General features: G+C 35.5%; 3 protein-coding genes across 4 annotated transcripts; all 3 read left to right on the forward strand.

Annotated features, from left to right (window-relative positions):
* The first annotated feature begins 253 nt into the window (after positions 1-253).
* LOC129876503 (uncharacterized) lies at positions 254-4,844 on the forward strand. 2 transcript variants are annotated; one of them, XM_055951955.1, is made up of 5 exons: positions 254-515; positions 1,024-1,466; positions 1,994-2,443; positions 3,384-3,693; positions 4,391-4,844. In XM_055951955.1, the coding sequence occupies exons 2-5, from the start codon at positions 1,062-1,064 to the stop codon at positions 4,525-4,527; spliced, it is 1,302 nt and encodes a 433-aa protein (XP_055807930.1). In that variant the 5' UTR covers positions 254-515; positions 1,024-1,061; the 3' UTR covers positions 4,528-4,844. The 2 variants fall into 2 exon arrangements, with proteins under 2 accessions (XP_055807930.1, XP_055807931.1); XM_055951956.1 differs by lacking the exon at positions 254-515 and adding an exon at positions 825-908.
* A 2,546-nt stretch (positions 4,845-7,390) lies between these two features.
* LOC129877093 (EH domain-containing protein 1-like) lies at positions 7,391-13,578 on the forward strand. The gene is made up of 16 exons (XM_055952573.1): positions 7,391-7,615; positions 7,807-7,886; positions 8,804-8,872; positions 8,965-9,022; positions 9,194-9,249; positions 9,323-9,362; positions 9,468-9,538; positions 10,123-10,236; positions 10,374-10,476; positions 10,706-10,755; positions 10,974-11,102; positions 11,201-11,452; positions 11,541-11,620; positions 12,546-12,672; positions 12,881-13,024; positions 13,211-13,578. The coding sequence occupies exons 1-16, from the start codon at positions 7,531-7,533 to the stop codon at positions 13,397-13,399; spliced, it is 1,647 nt and encodes a 548-aa protein (XP_055808548.1). The 5' UTR covers positions 7,391-7,530; the 3' UTR covers positions 13,400-13,578.
* Positions 13,579-14,816: 1,238 nt separating this feature from the next.
* Positions 14,817-19,165, forward strand: LOC129876959 (transcription initiation factor TFIID subunit 6-like). Its single transcript, XM_055952436.1, has 12 exons — positions 14,817-15,199; positions 15,327-15,413; positions 15,648-15,749; positions 15,847-15,955; positions 16,217-16,320; positions 16,392-16,529; positions 16,614-16,709; positions 17,034-17,158; positions 17,463-17,595; positions 17,691-17,816; positions 17,981-18,092; positions 18,592-19,165. Exons 1-12 carry the CDS (start codon positions 15,074-15,076, stop codon positions 18,972-18,974), a joined length of 1,641 nt encoding a protein of 546 aa, XP_055808411.1. The 5' UTR covers positions 14,817-15,073; the 3' UTR covers positions 18,975-19,165.
* Positions 19,166-19,691: the final 526 nt, after the last annotated feature.

The following is a 19,691-nucleotide window of genomic DNA, read 5'->3' on the forward strand; positions in this document are numbered from 1 at the left end:
TTTTTATATATTTGACATAACTTTAATTTAGAACCACAAGAATGAAAAATCTTTTTTTTTTTAATTTCGTGTCAAATTAAACCAGCCAATTCTTTTTAAAATGGGAAGTATTACTTATTATATATATATACCAAACTAATTAAGAAGTAAATCCCATTGATTGGAAGAATCCAGAACCATTATGCACAGTATTATCTTTTCATTATAAAAGGATACTACACTACATAATTCTCACTGTCTTCTGCATGTTTCTATTGCTTTTTTTCTTCTTCTTTTTGCTTTTAAGAAAACATTTATTCCTTCCCTCTCCCCACATAAAGCAACCAATTGCTTTTTCTTGCATCCTGCTCTTCCCTTTCTTCTCCCATCTCCATCACCCAATCATCAAACTTACTGTCATTTTAGGGAGTATAATTATCTTCAACGAAAAATTATACTGTATAAATTTATTGAAGCAAAAGTTTTAGTTCAATAGCAAGGAATTCAAAAATTGCTTTGGATCACATAATTTCCAGGTATGCCACTAATTTTTATTTCTTTTAATAATCATAGGTTTGGATCGCATGCATCACGATGAGATATTTGTTATCTTCTATCACTATAAATATCATATTACTATGAGTTTATTTGAATTGACTTATTTAAGGTATTTCTAAGTTAAAATAACCTTTATAATATTTAAGTAACATAAAAAAAATATTTAAAAATAAACAAAAAGTCATTTAAGTTAGAATTTCTAACTTTATTATGACTTATGGTTTCAAACAAACAAGCTTGATATATTTTAGGAACTTCTTATTACCTTTTATATAAACACAGATACTAAGTACTTCTATCTGTCAAATGCACTCTTTCGAGGACGGTAAATTTAATTATTATCATAGTATATTAACCTCTCACTATTACAGGTACCATTAACTCTGTCTGCCCATAATTTCTTGTATACTTTATGAATGTCTAGCTCTGCCATTTATCTCATACACCATAAATTTGTCTGAAACACAGTTTAATTTTTTTTTCCAGAAAAACAAACAAGCAGAGATCACGAAAACTTAGCCAAAATGTGTGACAACAAGAAGGAAACTTTACTTAACAAAAACAAGGAAATTGAAAGAACAGTATCAAATGCTTACGACGAATTACGAAGTTTCAGAACATGGCTGAAATGGATGTGTGTTGATCAATCTGACGTATTTTCCGCTTGTCTATCTTGGTTTGTTTTTATACTATTGGCTGTAATCGTCCCTTGCCTTTCACATTTTCTTCTGGCAAGGGACGGTAGCGATGCTGCGCACAGTCGTCCTTATGACAACGTTGTGCAGCTGTCGCTTAGCTGTGTTGCTGCTCTGTCATTTGTTTGTCTTTCTCGATTTGTTAAGAAATATGGGCTGAGAAGGTTTTTGTTCCTTGATAAGCTTTGTGATGAGAGTGAAACAGTAAGAAGAGGCTACACTGAACAGCTCAATGTAAGTTTTCTCTTTCACTTTTTTTTTCCGAGTTTAAGTTTTATGCACGGATAGTGAACAAATATTTGTATTATTACCTAACTTGTTTGGTAATTAGACGTAAATCTCGTGATCGTTATTACTCCCTCTTCTAAGGGTTAGTTTAGACCACAAGTTTCAAAAATTTCCTTTTTTTTCTTAAATATTGTGTCAAGTCAATAATGTCATATAAATTGAGACGGAGGGAGTAATTCATAATCTCGTAAAGATTGTAACTAGCAGTTAAAAGAATTTAATTGATAATGGTGAGAGAGGAATAGAAGAGCGTTTGAGAGTGTAGAGAAAGATTTTGTACACTTGAGGAATCACCTATTTTGAATAGTTAAATCAATTCTTGAAAGTCTTGATAATTACAAAGGATAATATTATTAGTGGAATTGAATCAATTATATGAAACATTTCGAAATAGAAAGAGTGTTTATATAAGTTGAAAGGATGGAGTATTGATCAACTTTGATGTAACAATAATTCTTCTTCTCATTATGCAGAGCTCACTAAAGATCTTATTCATATTTGTCCTACCATGTTTTGCTGTTGAATGCGCGTACAAGATTTGGTGGTACAGCTCGGGTGGTACCCGAATCCCCTTTTTGGGCAACGTCATTGTGAGTGATACTGTCGCGTGCATTCTAGAGCTGAGTTCTTGGCTCTACAGGACGGTTGTGTTCTTCCTAGTTTGTATACTTTTCCGGTTGATATGTTACCTTCAAATTCTTCGACTACAAGATTTTGCTCAGGTCTTTCACGTGGATTCTGATGTTGAATCGGTGTTGAGAGAGCATTTGAGAATTAGGAGGCACTTAAGGATCATTAGCCATAGGTACCGATCATTCATCTTGTGGGTATTGATGTTCGTTACAGCAAGCCAATTTGCGTCCCTTCTCATGACTACACGTTCAACTGCAGATCTTCATATCTACAAAAGTGGTGAACTCGCGGTATGCCTTATTAACCTATAATTAGCATTCTTATTTCTCATTGCTTCCTATATTCAACAGAAATAGTTTGAGAAATTCTATTTTAACTAAGAGAGTATCACCGAGATGATATGTGGAAATTCTCATGTCCACATTTCTAATACTCCCTTCATTTCAATTTGTTTGTCTGGTTTTGACTTGATACGAAGTTTAAGAAAGTAAAGAAGACTTTTGAATATTATGGTCTTAAACTAAAGATATATAGAATGTACCAAAAATACTCTTTAATCTTGTGATCTTAAACATGTTAGACGGAAAGTTAGAATTAAAGAGTTGCCAAAAAAGAAAATAGACATTCTTTTTTAAATGGACTAAAACGAAAAGTAGGACAAACAAATTGAAACGGAGGGAGTAATTTAGAGTAAACACGTCATAAAAAATGTGTCAGTCGACAAATGAGATACAAACACATGAATCTTGAACTATATATCACTGATCACAATTTTATCAGTGAATGTTTGGTACTGAATGCTATTTTTCACCAAGTATTTCTGGTAACAGAGCATATCAAACAAATCAACCATTTCCTCCATTTCCGTTCCATTTTATATGACACTCTTTCGTTTTTAACTTGTACCAAAAAGAACAATACCCTTCTATATTTGGTACACCTTTAACTTTAAATTTCTCATTTTACTGTAATGACATGCTCTTTTAGCATTCTAAGGGTACTTCGTGATTGTGGTTAAAGTCGGTCTTTCTTTTATAAAGTTCGTGCTCAGTCAAATACCGTCATACAAAATGAAACCAAGAGAGTACCTATTAGGATTCTTATCCTAGATGATTGACCCTTCGTTTAGCAGTTCAACTCCATTCCCCTAGTTCTTCCAGCCGATCCTCATCCTGAATCTTTGTTTTGTTGCTGTTACTCGTGATTAAATGCTGTCGTCTTAATATGCAGCTCTGCTCTGTCAGCCTTCTTGCTGGTCTCATGATACTGTTGAGAAGCGCAACCAGAATTACACACAAGGCTCAATCTGTAACGTGCCTTGCCGCCAAGTGGCACGTATGTGCAACTATAGACTCATTTGATTCGACTGAGGCTGAGACTCCAATTAGTCGAGCGACCCGTGACCAAGTTTTTCCTGTATGTTCTGAAGGATCATCTGATGCTGATGACGTTGGAGATGAAGAAGACGAGTTGGACAATACGAAATTCATCCATGCATATGCTTATAGCACAATTTCATTCCAGAAAAGACAGGCATTAGGTATGATATGTTTGTTTAAATTGTTTTCTTGTTCCTTCCCTTGTATTACTATATGAGTTTAACTTCTGTGAACTGACAACTTGAATTATCACTATGGATTCAAAATATATAGAAGTAAACACACGGAGAATCCATGGGGATAGTAAAAAATTTGACCTTTTGTATATATAGGTAATTTTTTGATGAAGAATGTTAGATGAACCCCTTGCGCGCTCCTAACTCTACCCAAGCCGAGACATTATGTAATAATTTTGCGCCATTAAGTTAAATTACCTACAACAGCAGACTACTTATTCATATAACAAGACAATTTGGTAACTTGGAAAATATAGAAAATAGTTGTGTTAAAATCACACTCTGTCCTCATTTATGTGACACTTATTTTTAAGTTCGTCCCCAAAAAAATGACACATTTTCTATTTAACATATGTTTAATGACACAATCAACATTTTACTTTTACCCATGTTTGGTTCCACTTATTTGGCAAAAAGGGCACAAAGGTGTTTTCTTCTATTTAAAAACTCAATTATTCTAAGGATAGTTATGGAACATTGCAAAGTCTTTTCCATATTTCTTTAATTCCGCAACCAGTCAAACTACACCACATAATTTGAAACGGAAGGAGTATTAAGTTTTGTAATATTGCTTAGCTAGGATCACTCTAATGGTACTTTATTTTGACAAACCTGTTTGCAGTGACATATTTTGAGAACAACAGAGCAGGAGTAACAATTTATGGATTCATGCTGGATAGAAGTTCTATTCACACCATATTTGGGATAGAATTGTCACTAGTGCTCTGGTTGCTGGGGAAAACCATTGGCATTTCTTGAATTATTAGCTACACGTTATGTTGTTCGGATTCTTTAAAAATGTTGTTGTACCCTTGTTGGATACTCCAAAAACGTACTACTTTTGGAGAATTCAACATACATCGAATGATATTTTTGAAGAGTTCGAGCAACATTCCGAGCTCTTCTTATAAGGCGAGTTTGCGTAGCGAGTTATTTGTTGATTCAACTTTTATATCATTTCTGATGTCATATTCTTTCTATTATTGTTTTTTTGCTTGGTAAATAACTTATCAGGATGGATTGTAGTTCTGATGCCAATTTCACTTGAGTTATTTTGAGGAAATATGTTGTTATTTCATGTTATTTCTGACTTTTGTATATGTACATGTAATTACAAATTTTCTTCTTGTCCATGACTTATTTCTATTAAGACAAGGCTAGAACACGACCTTAAGAACTTTTGCAATCCCTTAACCACTGCACTAAAGATTTACCTTGTGTTATGAAGTGTCAGCACTTTTATATATATATATAAAATCAAAATTGACCTATATATATAGTGTAGTTTTCTGATGAAGGGTGTCGCTTGGCACCCCTTTGGCAAGGATAGCTTAGCCTCTAGGTGTGGCATCAAAAGTGAAGAGATTCATATTAGCAAAGTAATGTGTTTCTTGAATATTTCATAATGTTTTGGATATTTATAAAGAAATCAAGATATCTCATAAATTCTTGTGTATTTATAAAGAAATTAAGGCATCACATCTTGAATATTTCCATTAAATCTTTCATATTCACAAACGATCAAGACATCAAATATTATTTTTCTCTAAGTAAAGCATGTCGCCTGACGCCTATATCATCCTTGGTTTCTAGAAATTCGCTACTAACGGCCCTCCAATCATGTTATTTGAGAATATTTAGGAGAGAAGAATAAAAATAAAATTGTACTCACAAATATTCAATCAATAAAAGTTTTGTTTCATCATATTTTATTTGTGATTTCAAATTTGTCGTCAATTTCCATTATTTTAAAATTTATTGCAAATGATAAAGTTTGCATACACTCTATTCTTATTGCCCGTAAACTCTTTTATTTATTCTTTTTCCTTTTTCCTATTTCCCTTTTTCTTTCTGTTTTTTTTTTTATAAAAAAAATTATTTCCTTCCTTTCTTTTTGCCTTGTGCACATTTCTCTCCTTTTCTTTCCATAATCTTCATTATTATAGGCTTTCTCTTTTTATAAACGCTCTGTTTTTTTTCCTCTCCTTGTTTGATCTCATTTATTTTATACACACAAACAAAAATTTATACACAGAAGGAGAGGAGAAAGCAGAGAGCAATTAAGGCATTTCAACCCAATTCTTTCATATTGAAAACCTAAAGGCTTCATATTTGTAAGTATTGATCATTTCCCTTTTATTTAATCATCTGATATTCGAAATTCACGAGCTCAATTAATTTTGATTCGAGGGTGCATGGGAGGGAGGGTAAGGTTGGGTAGCTCCCACTCGTGGGATTACACTGGATATGTTGTTGTTGTAATATATTTAGTGCATGATTTCATTTTTTTTATTTAACCATCTGATATTCGAAATTCACAAGCTCAATTAATTTTGATTCGAGGGTGCATGGGAGGATAAGGTTGGGTAGACACCACCTCCCAGACCCACTTGTGGTTACATTGGTTATGTTGTTGTAATCAATTTAGTGCATGATTTATTTTTTTATTTAATCATCTAATATTTGAAATTCACAAGCTCAATTAATTTTGATTCGAGGGTGCATGGGAGGGAGGGTAAGGTTGGGTAGACCCACTTATGGAATTACACTGGGTATGTTGTCGTAATCATTTAGTGCATGATTTTTTTTTATTTAACCATCTGATATTCAAAATTCACAAGCTCAGTCAATTTTGATTTGAGGTGTTATGGAAAATAATTTCTCTACCTTCACAAGGTAGGAATTGCTTCTGAGATTACGTTGGAAATGCTATTATTGTATTCAATTTAGATTTGGTCTATGTTGGGCTCATACCGTTCAAGAGGGACGGCTCTTACTAGGAGTATTTTACGTTGAAGAATATTTCAAAATTGTAGGAAATAAAATTTGTTTAGGATTTGATATTTGCTAGATTATTTTGATTTTGTCTATGTACGATTTGTAGGTAAAGTTATATAGGAATAGGTTTTACAATTTCTAGTCAAAGTAGGTTTTGTACTGCTATGAATTGGGCTATTTTCATGTGGTAGAGAGTTGTGGAGAGTAGGTTTTGTACTGCTATGAATTGGGCTATTTTCATGTGGTAGAGAGTTGTGGAGAATTGTAGAGATGGTTCAAAGATTTGTTGAGTTTATGAATAAATAAGGGATTTCATTCATCCCACCACAAAATGCACGCATGATTCCAACATACCAAGTTTAATCCCACAAGTGGGATCTACAGAGGGTAGGATGCATGTATGTAGACCTTATCCTATCTTTGTGGAGAAGGCTGTTTTTAATAGACCTTAGGCTAAAAAATGCATGCATGATTCCATCACCAACAATTTTCTCCTCCCTGTTTCTGTATGATTCATGAAAAAACCATTAAAATCCAAATTACACTGTTGTTTAGAAATTTTCTTACAAAATAATTGTTCATTCGACATTCAAATTGTTCTTATACTCTTCAATCTACATTTCGGAAAAGCTATATCACACTTGATATGGATTGTGTGACCATTTCATCTAAAAGTTCAAATTTTTTAGAAAAAAGTATGCCTTTTTAATTTGTTTTCTTATGTCTTTAATACATCCTCTTGTGTGTTTGCTAAACTTTTGTCATGGGAATATATATATTCATTATCTGTGTGTATTAGTTAATCTCATTTAATTATGTGATCCATGATAGTTTCTTTAACATAATTATGTTCTCAGCAGTGGTAGAACAAACTAAGTTGGATCTTCCCCTTAAAAAAATGAAAAATAGAGTGGGGGCACTCTAACAAAGAAGAAGGTTTTAGCTTGTTCAAAAGAAGAACAAAAAATTTGGCTTCTGTGAAGAATGGAGTTTGATACTTGTCCCATCAATCGCTGCTCCAAAAGGAACGAGAAGATTTATCAAGAATGGTTTAGTTCTGCTGATTCGGGTTTGTTCTCTCTATCGCGCGCACTCTCACCATTATTCTTGTTTAAATATGTGCATGTGGATATGAATCCATAATTTAAATTTGAATGGTTCGACTTTCAAGAGTTTCTAGAACTGGACACAGTGTAATTTTGAAATCATGCGTTTAGAATACTACAAGTTTAATATTTGTTGAATTTAATGGTAGCACAGATGGAGATGGACGTCTCATCGGAAAGGATGCCACCAGCTTCCTTGCGATGTCAAACTTGCCTCGTGAAGATCTCAAGCAGGTTCTTTTTTTGTGATTAATTCTTTTCAAACAAGCCCTTCACTTCTTCGGTGTTTCTTTGTTATTTTTTAGCACTATTAATCATTGCACTTCTATAAGTCAGTATTAGGTACAGCACATGTGTGTGCGCTCACGCGTTTCCTTCAAGGCGGGGGGAGGGGGGGGGGAGCCATTTCAAACTTGTACTGCATGATTAGGGAAAAGGAATTGTATTTGTTTGTATACAAGTTGTTGAATCCCCTTGACATAAATGAAGATTCTATGCTAGCGGCGAAGGGTGTTCAAAATTTTCTTTAGGTCATAAGTAGGTGCGGCCTTCTTGTTTTTTTTTTTTTAAAAAACCCCTTTGTTCAAAATTCTCCTCCAGGTATCATTTAGGTTATTTTTTACGTGCTCTAAAAGATTATTGGTTGTCCAGTAATTTTCCATCTTGAATCATTTTCCATATTGCTAGTGGCTATTTTCAAGCCGTGGAAATAGCCACTAGCAATATTGGATGCCGAAATGAGTCTTTTTCTCCGTTGCCTGCTAAATTGAAATTTCGCGAATCTATGCTTTCTATCTTTGGTAGGATACCAATTGCTTAGATGCATTTGAAAGCCTCGAGATTACTTGCAAGAAAAATCCTTCCTAGGTTTTTCTTGATGCGGACCTTTTAGTTATTTGAGAGAGTGTTACAGCACGCCATGCTAAATACCATTTGATTATGTGCAGCATAATAGTTCTTTTTGACTTATATATGGCTTTTTGTTACGACGATGAAGCTGATGCACCATTACTGTACCTTTTATGCATTTAATACCTATGTCTAATCAATTAACGGCTATATTTAATATGTTCTATGATTCTTTGCAGTTTTATGAATCGCTTCTACTGTTTAAACTCAACAAATCATTTTTCTTCTCTGTTTTTCCTAAGGTGTGGGCAACTGCAGATTCCAAACGGCAAGGATATCTTGGTTTCAAAGAGTTTATAACTGCAATGCAGGTACTAACTCTTTGTGTGGACTCTCATTCACCTTTTATAGTTAATTTTCTTCCCTATAAACTGCAGATCATTTTTTGCATTTCGCTATGTAGTTGGTCTCGTTGGCTCAAGCTGGCCATGCAGTGACAAGTGATTTCACAAATGCTGACGGTAAGTAGTGTTAACTTCGTAGTGGTCAATTGCACCTTTTGGCAAATGTGGTCAATTTTAAATCTAAAAATTAGTTGATTGTTTGTCATGCATTATTTTGGCTTTCTGTAGCAAGCAGAATTTGTTCTCTTATACTGGTCTTATAATTAGAACAATTTCAATTCAATGCAGTTGACTTTGAGAATTTGCAGCTACCTACAATGGAAGGTCTAGATGGACTTCTCGCTGTAAGTACGCCAGCTAGATTCACTTTTTTCTTTTACCATCCATTGCTTAACTGTTACTTCAAATGTTTTACAGAAGAAGAAGCGTGTGGCCAAATGGGTACCTGACAGTAATGGTAATGTTATTTCAGTACATCCAATAAGATTTTTATTTTATTTGTTTACGTTCTTGGGAAATTGGGAAGGGGATGTTGTCTCTACATCTAACTAATTGAGTTGAGAAGCAGGCAGTCTTTCGCTATCTTCACGAGCTAATTGGTTTTCATCGTCAAAATCTGCAAAGAAGGTGAGTGTGGTTGTTGTCTTTTATCTTTGCTACTACGCCTCGATATCAAGATAGTGGGGTCGTCTATATGGATATTCACTAGCCATGTTGCTCCAATTAGGTACATCAATTCAATAGGTTCTCTAACATTAAAATTCTAGACATTTCTACTAGCATACAAAACTCTAACAATACAAGAATTCTCCTATTGAACATTGGGCTTAATATACATGTAAAAACTTGACCAAACCTTCATACTTATTGGTATCACCAATATGAATCTATTTATTCCATCGTTCCGATCTGCACTAAATCTGCATGAACTGTTATTATGTTCTAAATAACTTTCACAGTGTACAAGTGGGACTTCATTTGATAGTTATAAACATGATGGCATGGACTCCCTATGAAGCTAACTTGTGAACAATTATTGTGATCCTCATCTTTCAATGAAATGTTTAGTTTGCTTTGATGTCATAAACTATCTGTTGGACTTATTGCATGGGAATGTCCTTTTCCCAAATTATCCTGAACACATCTTATAGCATTCCATTAGTATGTATTTTTATTTTTCTCCTGGAGTGATGCTCGGTCTTTCATTTGCCTTTCAGGTCCCTTCAAACTATGTCACATCAATAATTGATGGACTAAAGAAGTTGTACGTCAAAAAACTAAAGCCACTGGAAGTTGCATATCACTTCAGTGATTTTGTCTCTCCTTTATTGGTAGGTATAGCATTTCAGTTTACCTGCGCTGATTAAAATCTCCCCCCCCCCCCAACTATGTTATCTTTCTTATTGGTATCATGATGACGGTGATGCATATAGATGAATTAAACTTCGTTATTCTTCTATGTTGGTAGGCAAATAGTGATTTTGATGCCAAACCAATGGTGATGCTTTTGGGTCAATACTCCACTGGCAAAACAACCTTCATTAAGCATTTACTCAGAACCAGCTATCCAGGTTAGCAAAAAAGATTCTTGGCGTAACTGGTAGATCTCGGGTTCGAGCTGTGGAAACAGCCTTTTGCAGAAATGCAGGGTAAGGTTGTGTACAATAGGCCCTTGTGGTCCAGTCCTTCCCGGACACCACGCATACCGGTAGCTTAGTGCTTCGGACTGCCCTTTTATGTGCTTTTTTAGTGCATTTAACGGGTCTCTGTTGACATTTTGTGGTTCTTTTATGTCCATAGGTGCTAATATTGGACCGGAGCCTACAACAGACAGATTTGTCGTCGTCATGGTACTTCTACTTATCTGATTTGTACTGTCTACTGTGTTCACTCGCTTATTATTCTTCTTGATATGGTGCCAAGAACTCATGGGTTTACCGTCAAACATTTATAGATATTTAGTGGATTTCTTATTAGTATACAGGATTTGGGCAAAAATTATTGGGTTCACGTGAACTCATAAGTTACACTGAAGATTCACCTGTGGCTGTAATTGTGCATTATACAGAATGGACCTGATGAAAGAAGTATCCCAGGGAACACAATTGCTGTTCAAGCAGATATGCCGTTTAGTGGTCTGACAACTTTTGGAACAGCGTTTTTGTCAAAGTTTGAATGTTCTCAAATGCCGCATCCTGTGAGTTTGACTCTTCCTTACTCATACCATATAATGAAAACATTGTTTTTTCTTTTATAACAACTGAACACTTTTCCTTCTCTCTCATGTTGAAAAAGCTGTTAGAGAATATTACATTTGTCGATACACCCGGAGTTTTATCAGGAGAAAAGCAACGAACACAGAGGAGCTATGAATTTACGGGGGTGACGTCCTGGTTTGCTGCTAAATGTGATCTCATTCTGCTATTATTTGATCCCCACAAACTTGATATTAGCGATGAATTCAAACGTGTGATTGCATCTCTTCAAGGACATGATGATAAGATTCGTGTGGTATTGAACAAGGCTGACAAAGTTGATACCCAACAAGTAAGGCATATTATTTTTTCTTTCGTTCATGTTCACAATCTCTTTATAGACTCCTAAAATTTGTTTTCTTAATTGGTCTTCATTGCAGCTTATGAGGGTTTATGGAGCTTTGATGTGGTCTTTGGGTAAAGTTCAGAATACCCCTGAAGTTTCACGCGTCTACATAGGGTATGATCTCTATATTTTCAATTAGTTCATAATTGATTTTGATGGGACTATTATAGCAAACTAAACATGATTAAGTGGCATAAAATGATAATGTGAGTGATGGAGTCCCACATCGGTGGGTTTAAGGGTCCTTTGGTCTCTTTATATTGTCTTGGATAATCTTCCTCTCATGAGCTAGCTTTTGGGGTTGATTTAGGCCCAAAATCCATTTCTTTATATGGCATCAAAGCCAGACCTACCCGGCCCCGTCTTATATTGTCCATAGGGGGTGTTGGAGTCCCACATCGGTTGGTTTAAGGATCCTTTGATCTCCTTATTTAGTCTTGGACAATCCTCTCCTCATGAGCTAGCTTTTAGGGCTGAGTTAGGCCCAACATCCATTTCTTTACGGTGAGAATGGAAATATCCATACCATGATGGCTTTGATAATATAGTGAACCAACTCTTTATTTTGGTTCTAACTATTGACTGAGAGGTGAAATGTAAGATTACTCATCTAGACTTTTATATAGATCTGCAAGTAGGTTTCACATTACACCTTATGAGTTATGTTGCTCAGACTCTTCAAAAATGTTGACGCTTGCATGTCAGATTAGCCAAAAGTAGTGCAGTTTGGAGGATCCGACAGAGGTGTGGCAACATTTTCAGAGAACCGGAGTAACTTAGCTCATGAGATAATAGACGTCATATTTGCTTCGTTGGATATAGCGTGTTTCTTACTACCTTGTGTTCAAGTCACGCTTGCTTCAGCGCAGAGTTAATGTTTGCAAATATCTAAATATCCATGTGCATTTCATAGTTCTGTCTATTTGAATTCATAATTATGAAGTCATCCAAAATGTTTCATTTTTATATGGCAAATAAGATAAAAATTCTTTTCTTAGCGTTTTGCATAAACTCTATGGATGTTTTTTGGCTTTGACAGATCATTTAATGACAGTCCTATAAATGAGGACCTCGCAGAGCCTTTGGGGAAAGAACTTTTTGAGAAGGAACAAGCTGATCTCCTTACAGACATTAAAAACATACCCAAAAAGGCTTGTGATCGCCGTGTAAGTTTACAATCTCTGAATGTGGTCCTAAACTTTTTTTCTCATAAACTATGCTTCCGATCTGAGTTGAGCTTACATGAGGAGATGCGGTCAGTGAGGTTTATATAGCCAATCCCAACTTGTTTGGACTTGAGGCGCAATTATTGTTGTAAACTATGCTTCTGAGTTACTTTAAACAAGGATGAAAGTCAGTTTTTGTTGTGTACAGATAAATGAATTCGTAAAACGTGCTAGAGCTGCAAAGGTACACGCTTATATCATAAGTCATCTGAAAAAGGAGATGCCTGCTATGATGGGTAAATCGAAGACCCAAAAAAGACTGATCGATAACTTGGCAGATGAATTCGTAAAGGTATCTGTCACCCCTTATTCCCTTACTCTATATGAACGTATTAGTACATTGCTCGGACTCTTCAAAAATATCAACGGTGTGTGCCATATCCTCCAAAACTAGTGCATTTGCGATAACATTTTTGGAGAGTATGAGAAGCATTAATATGGAGTACTATGTCTTTAATGTTATCATTCTTCCAAACAGATTCAAAAAGAACACCATCTACCAGCTGGGGATTTTCCAAATGTTGAACATTTTAGAGAAATTCTGAGTGGTTTTAGCATTGACAAGTTTGAGAAATTGAAACCCAAGTTGATACAAGCTGTTGATGACATGCTTGGTTATGACATCCCTGAACTTCTCAAAAATTTCAAGAATCCTTACGACGACTAACTAGGTACGTAGAGTACTGAGTTATATCTGCATTGATGAAGACAGAAATTCATTCAAGGAGATTCAAATAATACTAAGCACTCATAGGATTTGGAACTTGAGACCCGAAGGCGACTTTTGCATCCCATTTACCACTACAATCTTTTCTTATGTCAAAGGGATTCAGCAGTTCATATATAATTAAAATAATTGTTTTTAGGCTAATTGTATAGTATGATTTTTCGACAAAGGGGATTCAATAGCCCTTTTCGCTCCCTTTAGGTATATAATATGGAATGTGGTTGTATCCTAAATTTGTATTTCATAACTGCAAAACGCCCAAAAGAAAAACCTTTGTCATGGTGAGTATTGATCACTAGGTCGTTCTTTGTTGGACCGATCAAATTTTAGGTCAATCGGAGCCCGTCAATCAAATTCAGAATTCAGCATTTACTACTGCACACTAAAAAAATTCATTAATCATAAATTTGTATTTTATGAATCCAAAACGCCAAAATAACAATGTTTGTCATGGTGAGTATGGATCACTAGGTTGTTTTTTATGGATATATTTAATTTCAGGCCAATCGAATCCATCAATCAAATACAGAAAAACAAACATTTACCTTTGTATTTCATGACCCCAAAATTCCAAAAAAAGGCATGTGTCATGGTGAGTATCGATCACTAGGTCGTTTTTAATGGACCGACTAAATTTTAGATCAATCGGAATTATCAATCAAATTCAAAAAAAAATTAGCATGTGCTAATACACATACAAAATGTCCATAATTATGAATTTGTATTTTCTGACTGCAGAACATCAAAATATGATTTTTGTAATGATAAGTATTTATCAATAGACCGTTTTCAACGAATCAATCGAATTTTAGGTGGATCGATAACATATAAAATAAAAAGAAGAATAGCTATGAAAGACTTAGAAATCAGAGACAATAAATATGATACAATTCTTTGGGCTGGTGCGTGTTCAGCCCAATGATAGTACGAGCAGAATTTGCATCAAGTAGCCAATTCTACATGTGCTATTTAAATTAAATTTAATTCTCTCAAAGTTCATACTCATAGTCCTCTTTCGCATTTTCTTCTTTAAATCAAGCATTATATAATAGTTCTGTATTTTATATCAACGATAGCACTACAAATGTACGATCACACAATTTGCATTCAATGACAAATTTTTATTAAATGGATTTAAAATAAGAAGAACTAAACATACAAAAAAAATCTAAGAGGTGTTCAATATCTGATATATATATAATTTTTGTCAATATATAAATAATATAATTTTTGTCAATATATAAATAATATAATTTTTCGATATAAATGGTTGTTTCCTGGCTCCGCCCTGTATACAAAAGTTAAATAGTTTGTTGTCTAGGTTTTAAATAGTGGTGCTCCAAGTCGCTATGTTACCATTTGACCCGATTGCAACGACCCGTCGGGTCACTTTCTTACAATTTTCTCTCTCTACCCTCCGCTTAGGTTTTAATCTCTCCTTTCAATCGCTGCACCGACACCGCTGTTGTCCGCCGCCGACGCCCTCTGCTTCAGAGTTCCTCATCAGTAGCTGTGCTAGCAGTTACTCCTTCTCTTCTGAAAAGCTGACGGATATCGCGGAATTTCTGAGGTCGCAGCTAGATTTAACCTAGAGTAACCGGAGCAAGTGTAAAGATGAGCATTGTACTGAAGGAGACAATAGAAGTGATATCACAAAGTATCGGTGTTAGCAATTTATCAGCAGATGTCTTGCCTGCTCTCGCCGTCGATGTTGAATACCGTATTCGAGAGATTATGCAGGTACCTCCGATATATACAAACAAAAACACACACTTCTTTTGAATTGTAAAATTATGAATGGTTTGACATTTTTTTTTGTGAGGTTATCGCGTATGTAATTTGCATAAATTTTTGTTTGATTCTTTAGGAAGCTATTAAATGTATGCATCATTCGAAGAGAACTACGTTATCTACTGATGATGTGGATGCTGCACTCAGCTTGAGAGGTGTAGAGGTACCTCTTCCGTTGTACCAGCCAAATTGTGTATTAGTGAATATATGCTAAAGCCTCTATGTTGCTCGGAATCTTCAAAAATGTTGATGATTATATGTCGGATCTTTTGAAGAGTCGACTTGGGGGCGGCAATATTTTTGGAGAGTCCGAACAACATTGGCTATAGCTGATTGATCTAAGTTTGAGGTTGTGGTATAATTGATTGTTCTTTTATGTCTGTGTTGTGTTGGGCAGCCAATATATGGTTTTGCCTCAGGAGATCCGTTAAGGTTCAGGAGAGCGGCTGGATATAAGGATTTGTTCTACATTGAAGAGAAGGATGTAGAATTCAAAGATGTAAAGAACTTTGATATACAATGTTTTAAATACCAGATTTAGTTTGTGAATTTATTGAAGTGATTCTCATAGTAAGTTGTCGTGTTTTGTGGTTTAGGTGATCGGAGCTCCTTTACCGAAAGCACCGCTAGACGCTGCTGTTGTTGCCCATTGGTTAGCTATAGAAGGAGTACAACCTGCTATTCCTGAAAACCCTCCCCCTGAAGGTCTGTATTTTGTTACAACCTTAACTGCAATTAGCTTGTCTGGATGTTTTAGAATTTGATTTTACTCTAGTCATCTGAATTCTTTTGTCATGCATAGTGTTCTTCCCTACTGATTCCCATTGTCTTAGTTTGCCTCCTGCCTTGACTAATTTTCTTTTCCCCGCGACTGCTTAGAAATGAGGAATATTCTTATAGTATTGGTGCTAGTTAAAATTTATATTTAATCTCAATATTCCAGACTAACATATTAATTTATCGCAGCCTTAGCTATGCCGTCTGATAATAGAAATACTGAGTATAAGGAGGATGGAGTTCCTGTTGATATTAAAGTACCTGTTAAGCATGTCCTATCGCGTGAGCTCCAGGTATAAGAGTACCAAAATGTTTGTATACTTTTTTTCCCATATTTATCCTTATACATCTTTTTTTTTTGCAGCTCTACTATGAAAAAATTAAAGATCTTACTGTGAATAGATCTAATCCCCTTCTCTTTAAAGAAGCTCTACGAAGCTTAGCAACAGACTCAGGGATTCATCCTGTAGTTCCTTACTTCACATATTTTGTTTTTGATGAGGTAATTGTAGCCAATTTAAGCCTAGTTCATGTAACATATGTGGGTGATGGACAAATGATCTAATGATAGCCTGTTACATTTCAGGTTTCTCGGAATTTGAACAATTTTCCTCTCCTTTTCGCTTTGATGCGGCTAGTCTGGAGCCTTTTCCAAAATACACAAATACATATTGAACCATATGTGAGTCTATTGCTGATGTCTTGGTGCACATACTTCTTACTTTGGAAAGTAGGTTTAGGATAATGTATAAAAATTTCTGTTGATGATTGGACTGGTTAAACTTTATTGTTTTTGAAATGAGTTAAGAATGACAAGTGGAAAAGGGGAGTAATTGCATTAATTAATTTATTTAATTCGAATAAGCTGTGTTAGTTGGCTTCAACCATGCAGCTTTGATTATTGGTGTTGTTTAATTTTTCTGTGGTTGATCTGATAATTTTCTCCTCCATGTCACTTTTTATTCCTTTTTAATTAATTAATTTATTTTGCTGAGTTCATCTCCAGCTGCACCAATTGATGCCTTCTATAATGACGTGCCTTGTTGCAAAAAGGTTGGGAAAGAGATTATCTGACAATCATTGGGAACTTAGGGACTTCTCAGCAACGTTGGTTGCTTTAATATGCAAGAGGTAAGGATCACTCAATTCTGACATTTGTAAGCTACAGAAAGAATGCATCTGCTTCACATGCTGTTGCTTCTATGTTGATCAAGCTATTTACTCTAACCGGATTATCCCGTTACATGTTGGGCTTTTTTCCCTTTTCCTTTTTGCTGCCCCCATGAGAAGGGGGTTGTTTGCTAGTGCATGTCTGCATAGTTGTTGGCAATTCCAACACGTCTTTCTATTTTGTGCTTTATAGACTGTATTGAACTTAGTTTTCAGTTCCATTTATCAATTGGCGCTGTCTTGTTCACAAGTAAAAGTTGTGCAGATATGGTAGTGTGTATCGCAATCTCCAGCCACGTGTGACCAGGACTTTGCTGCATGTTTTTCTGGATCCAACTAAGGCGCTGCCACAACATTATGGAGCAATTCAAGGACTAGCAGCTCTTGGACCTGGTGTGGTATTTCCTTGTTCTCTCTGTACTTCCTTTCCATGTGCTGCTATTAAATTTTGTAGTGTAAGAAGCAAGTGGTGATATATTCTAATTTTGTATAGGTTCGCCTACTTGTGCTGCCAAATCTTGAGGCTTATTTACAATTACTGGAGCCCGAAATGCAGCTCGAGAAGCAAAAAAATGAAATGAAGAGGCTTGAAGCTTGGCGTGTATATGGAGCCTTGATGGTCAGTTGTCTTAAATGTTTAATGAGTCTTCCTCATTATTTTGTCCAATCATTTCAATGTGATAGTGAATGTAGTGAAATGTGACTTCTCTAACATTTATTGTTAGATATTTTGGCATTATTGCAGTCTGCAATTACTCTCATAATTATTTAATGGGTTTGCAGTGTGCTGCTGGTTTATGCATCTATGAGCGCTTCAAGTTGCTTCCTGCTTCACTATCTCCATCTACTCGCACATTCCTGAAGAGTAAATGGAAAATCTCAACTACATTGTCAAGTATGTCCTGGTCTTTGTTTTACTTATTCTATTCTTTCCCATAGAGGAATCTATAACTGAACCTTTAATTCTTTTTCCTTGTGAACTTTTGTGTATGCTGTTTGTTAATTATGTTCTGCCTCTTCTAGTGTCAGTATTGAAATGGTTCTAGATAGATATGATCTGTATGATAGATTTCCTAAGTTATTCTCATTTTCTTTCTGGATTATATATTTAGCCTTCTACTTGCAGAATAATGCGGAGAAGGTTCATGGTAAATATTAAGAGTCCAATTGATCTATTAGGAACTCATGAGTCTGCCGTATATGTTTGTCCTAGTTCTGTGTGGTCTGTCAATTAAATGAAAAGTTGGGAATCCTCTTCCGTAGATGTCTTCTTTGTCCAAATGCTTCAACTTGTGTGTTCTGCAATGCTTTATCTCTTCATCTTTGAATGTATCACTTGTATCATTGCCTCTTGATTTTGTCTCTACAAACACTTACAAAAAGAAAATGTTTAGGCAAACGCAAAGCAAGCCTGGACAACATGATGACACAGCCTCCACCCAAGAGATTAATGACAGATGGTCCAACAGGTTCAATGACGGCAAATTCTCTGCCAGTAAGCACGCAAGGACCAGCTGTTGGATATGCTGTAACCCTAGGGGTTACAGAAACTGGTGTATCTTCAGCACCACATGGTTTGCAGCACAATGAGAATATGCTGAGAACCAGTGGTAGAAGGGATATGACTGCTGGTCAAGGTCAAAAAACGTCGGTTGCTCTTGATCAGGCCTGGAAGGAAGATCTAGATGCCACACGTTTGTTGCCATCTCTGTTTGAATGTTTTGGTGAAAGGATGTTTTCCTTTACCCCTTCACCTGAGCTTTCTCTCTTTCTGTGATCCTTGTGAATGGGACGGTGGGAGTGAATATCTACTGCACTTGCTCACCTTTTTGGGCAAGTACATTACTATTTAGGTAATATACAGTATGTTGCATCTTTTCCTTGAGATGCATCAAGTGTGGTGTTAAAATAGCTTTGGCTCTGCTGTAGAAATATGAAATTTGCCAGTACAATGCTGTCTTACATTCATATCTCTTTTAGACCATTTGCATCTTTGACAAATTTTTGGCCTTCATGAATAGGGCATCAGCACATAGATTTTCCGTAAGATGGTCCACAAATTCCGTTTGGCCTGAAATTAGAGGGTCCATCCCAAAGGACTTGGGCTTTGTCATGACCGACATAACCTTGTTTTTAGAAACCATTTCGGAGTCCTGAAACCAAATCCAGGGTTATTGGAGCTTTAAGTATGTGTTAGTTCGCACATAAATTTTTCGAAAAGTTGTCACCGGGCTTCTTTTGCCTTTGAAATTTGGAGAGCCATCCCCAATGGCCTTGGCTTGGCCATGACTGAGGGTCGCTTCAACTTTTTTTGAGTTTCAATGTCTTGGAACGCAAAATCATGATTATCAAAGCTTTCGATATTTAAAAACATAATTGTCGATCTCTGTTTATCTTGAAATTTGGAGGGTCCATTTCAAACGACTTAGGGTTTTGTCATGAATGGTGTAACTTGTATTCTTCGCGTTCTAGGGTCTCCAAACACGAAATTGAT

Source organism: Solanum dulcamara, chromosome 12 (genome assembly GCF_947179165.1).
Source record: "Solanum dulcamara chromosome 12, daSolDulc1.2, whole genome shotgun sequence".
Lineage (NCBI taxonomy): Eukaryota > Viridiplantae > Streptophyta > Magnoliopsida > Solanales > Solanaceae > Solanum > Solanum dulcamara.

Bases quoted from the DNA above. Each gene is read 5' to 3' on its own strand.
- LOC129876959 (XM_055952436.1), top strand. From the start codon at position 15,074: ATGAGCATTGTACTGAAGGAGACAATAGAAGTGATATCACAAAGTATC. The intron at 16,710-17,033 runs GTGAGTCTATTG...GTTCATCTCCAG, and splicing joins AAATACATATTGAACCATAT to CTGCACCAATTGATGCCTTC. The intron at 17,817-17,980 runs GTCAGTTGTCTT...ATGGGTTTGCAG, and splicing joins GTGTATATGGAGCCTTGATG to TGTGCTGCTGGTTTATGCAT.
- LOC129876503 (XM_055951955.1), top strand. From the start codon at position 1,062: ATGTGTGACAACAAGAAGGAAACTTTACTTAACAAAAACAAGGAAATT. The intron at 1,467-1,993 runs GTAAGTTTTCTC...CTCATTATGCAG, and splicing joins GCTACACTGAACAGCTCAAT to AGCTCACTAAAGATCTTATT. The intron at 3,694-4,390 runs GTATGATATGTT...ACCTGTTTGCAG, and splicing joins CCAGAAAAGACAGGCATTAG to TGACATATTTTGAGAACAAC.
- LOC129877093 (XM_055952573.1), top strand. From the start codon at position 7,531: ATGGAGTTTGATACTTGTCCCATCAATCGCTGCTCCAAAAGGAACGAG. The intron at 8,873-8,964 runs GTACTAACTCTT...TTCGCTATGTAG, and splicing joins AGTTTATAACTGCAATGCAG to TTGGTCTCGTTGGCTCAAGC. The intron at 10,237-10,373 runs GTAGGTATAGCA...CTATGTTGGTAG, and splicing joins ATTTTGTCTCTCCTTTATTG to GCAAATAGTGATTTTGATGC.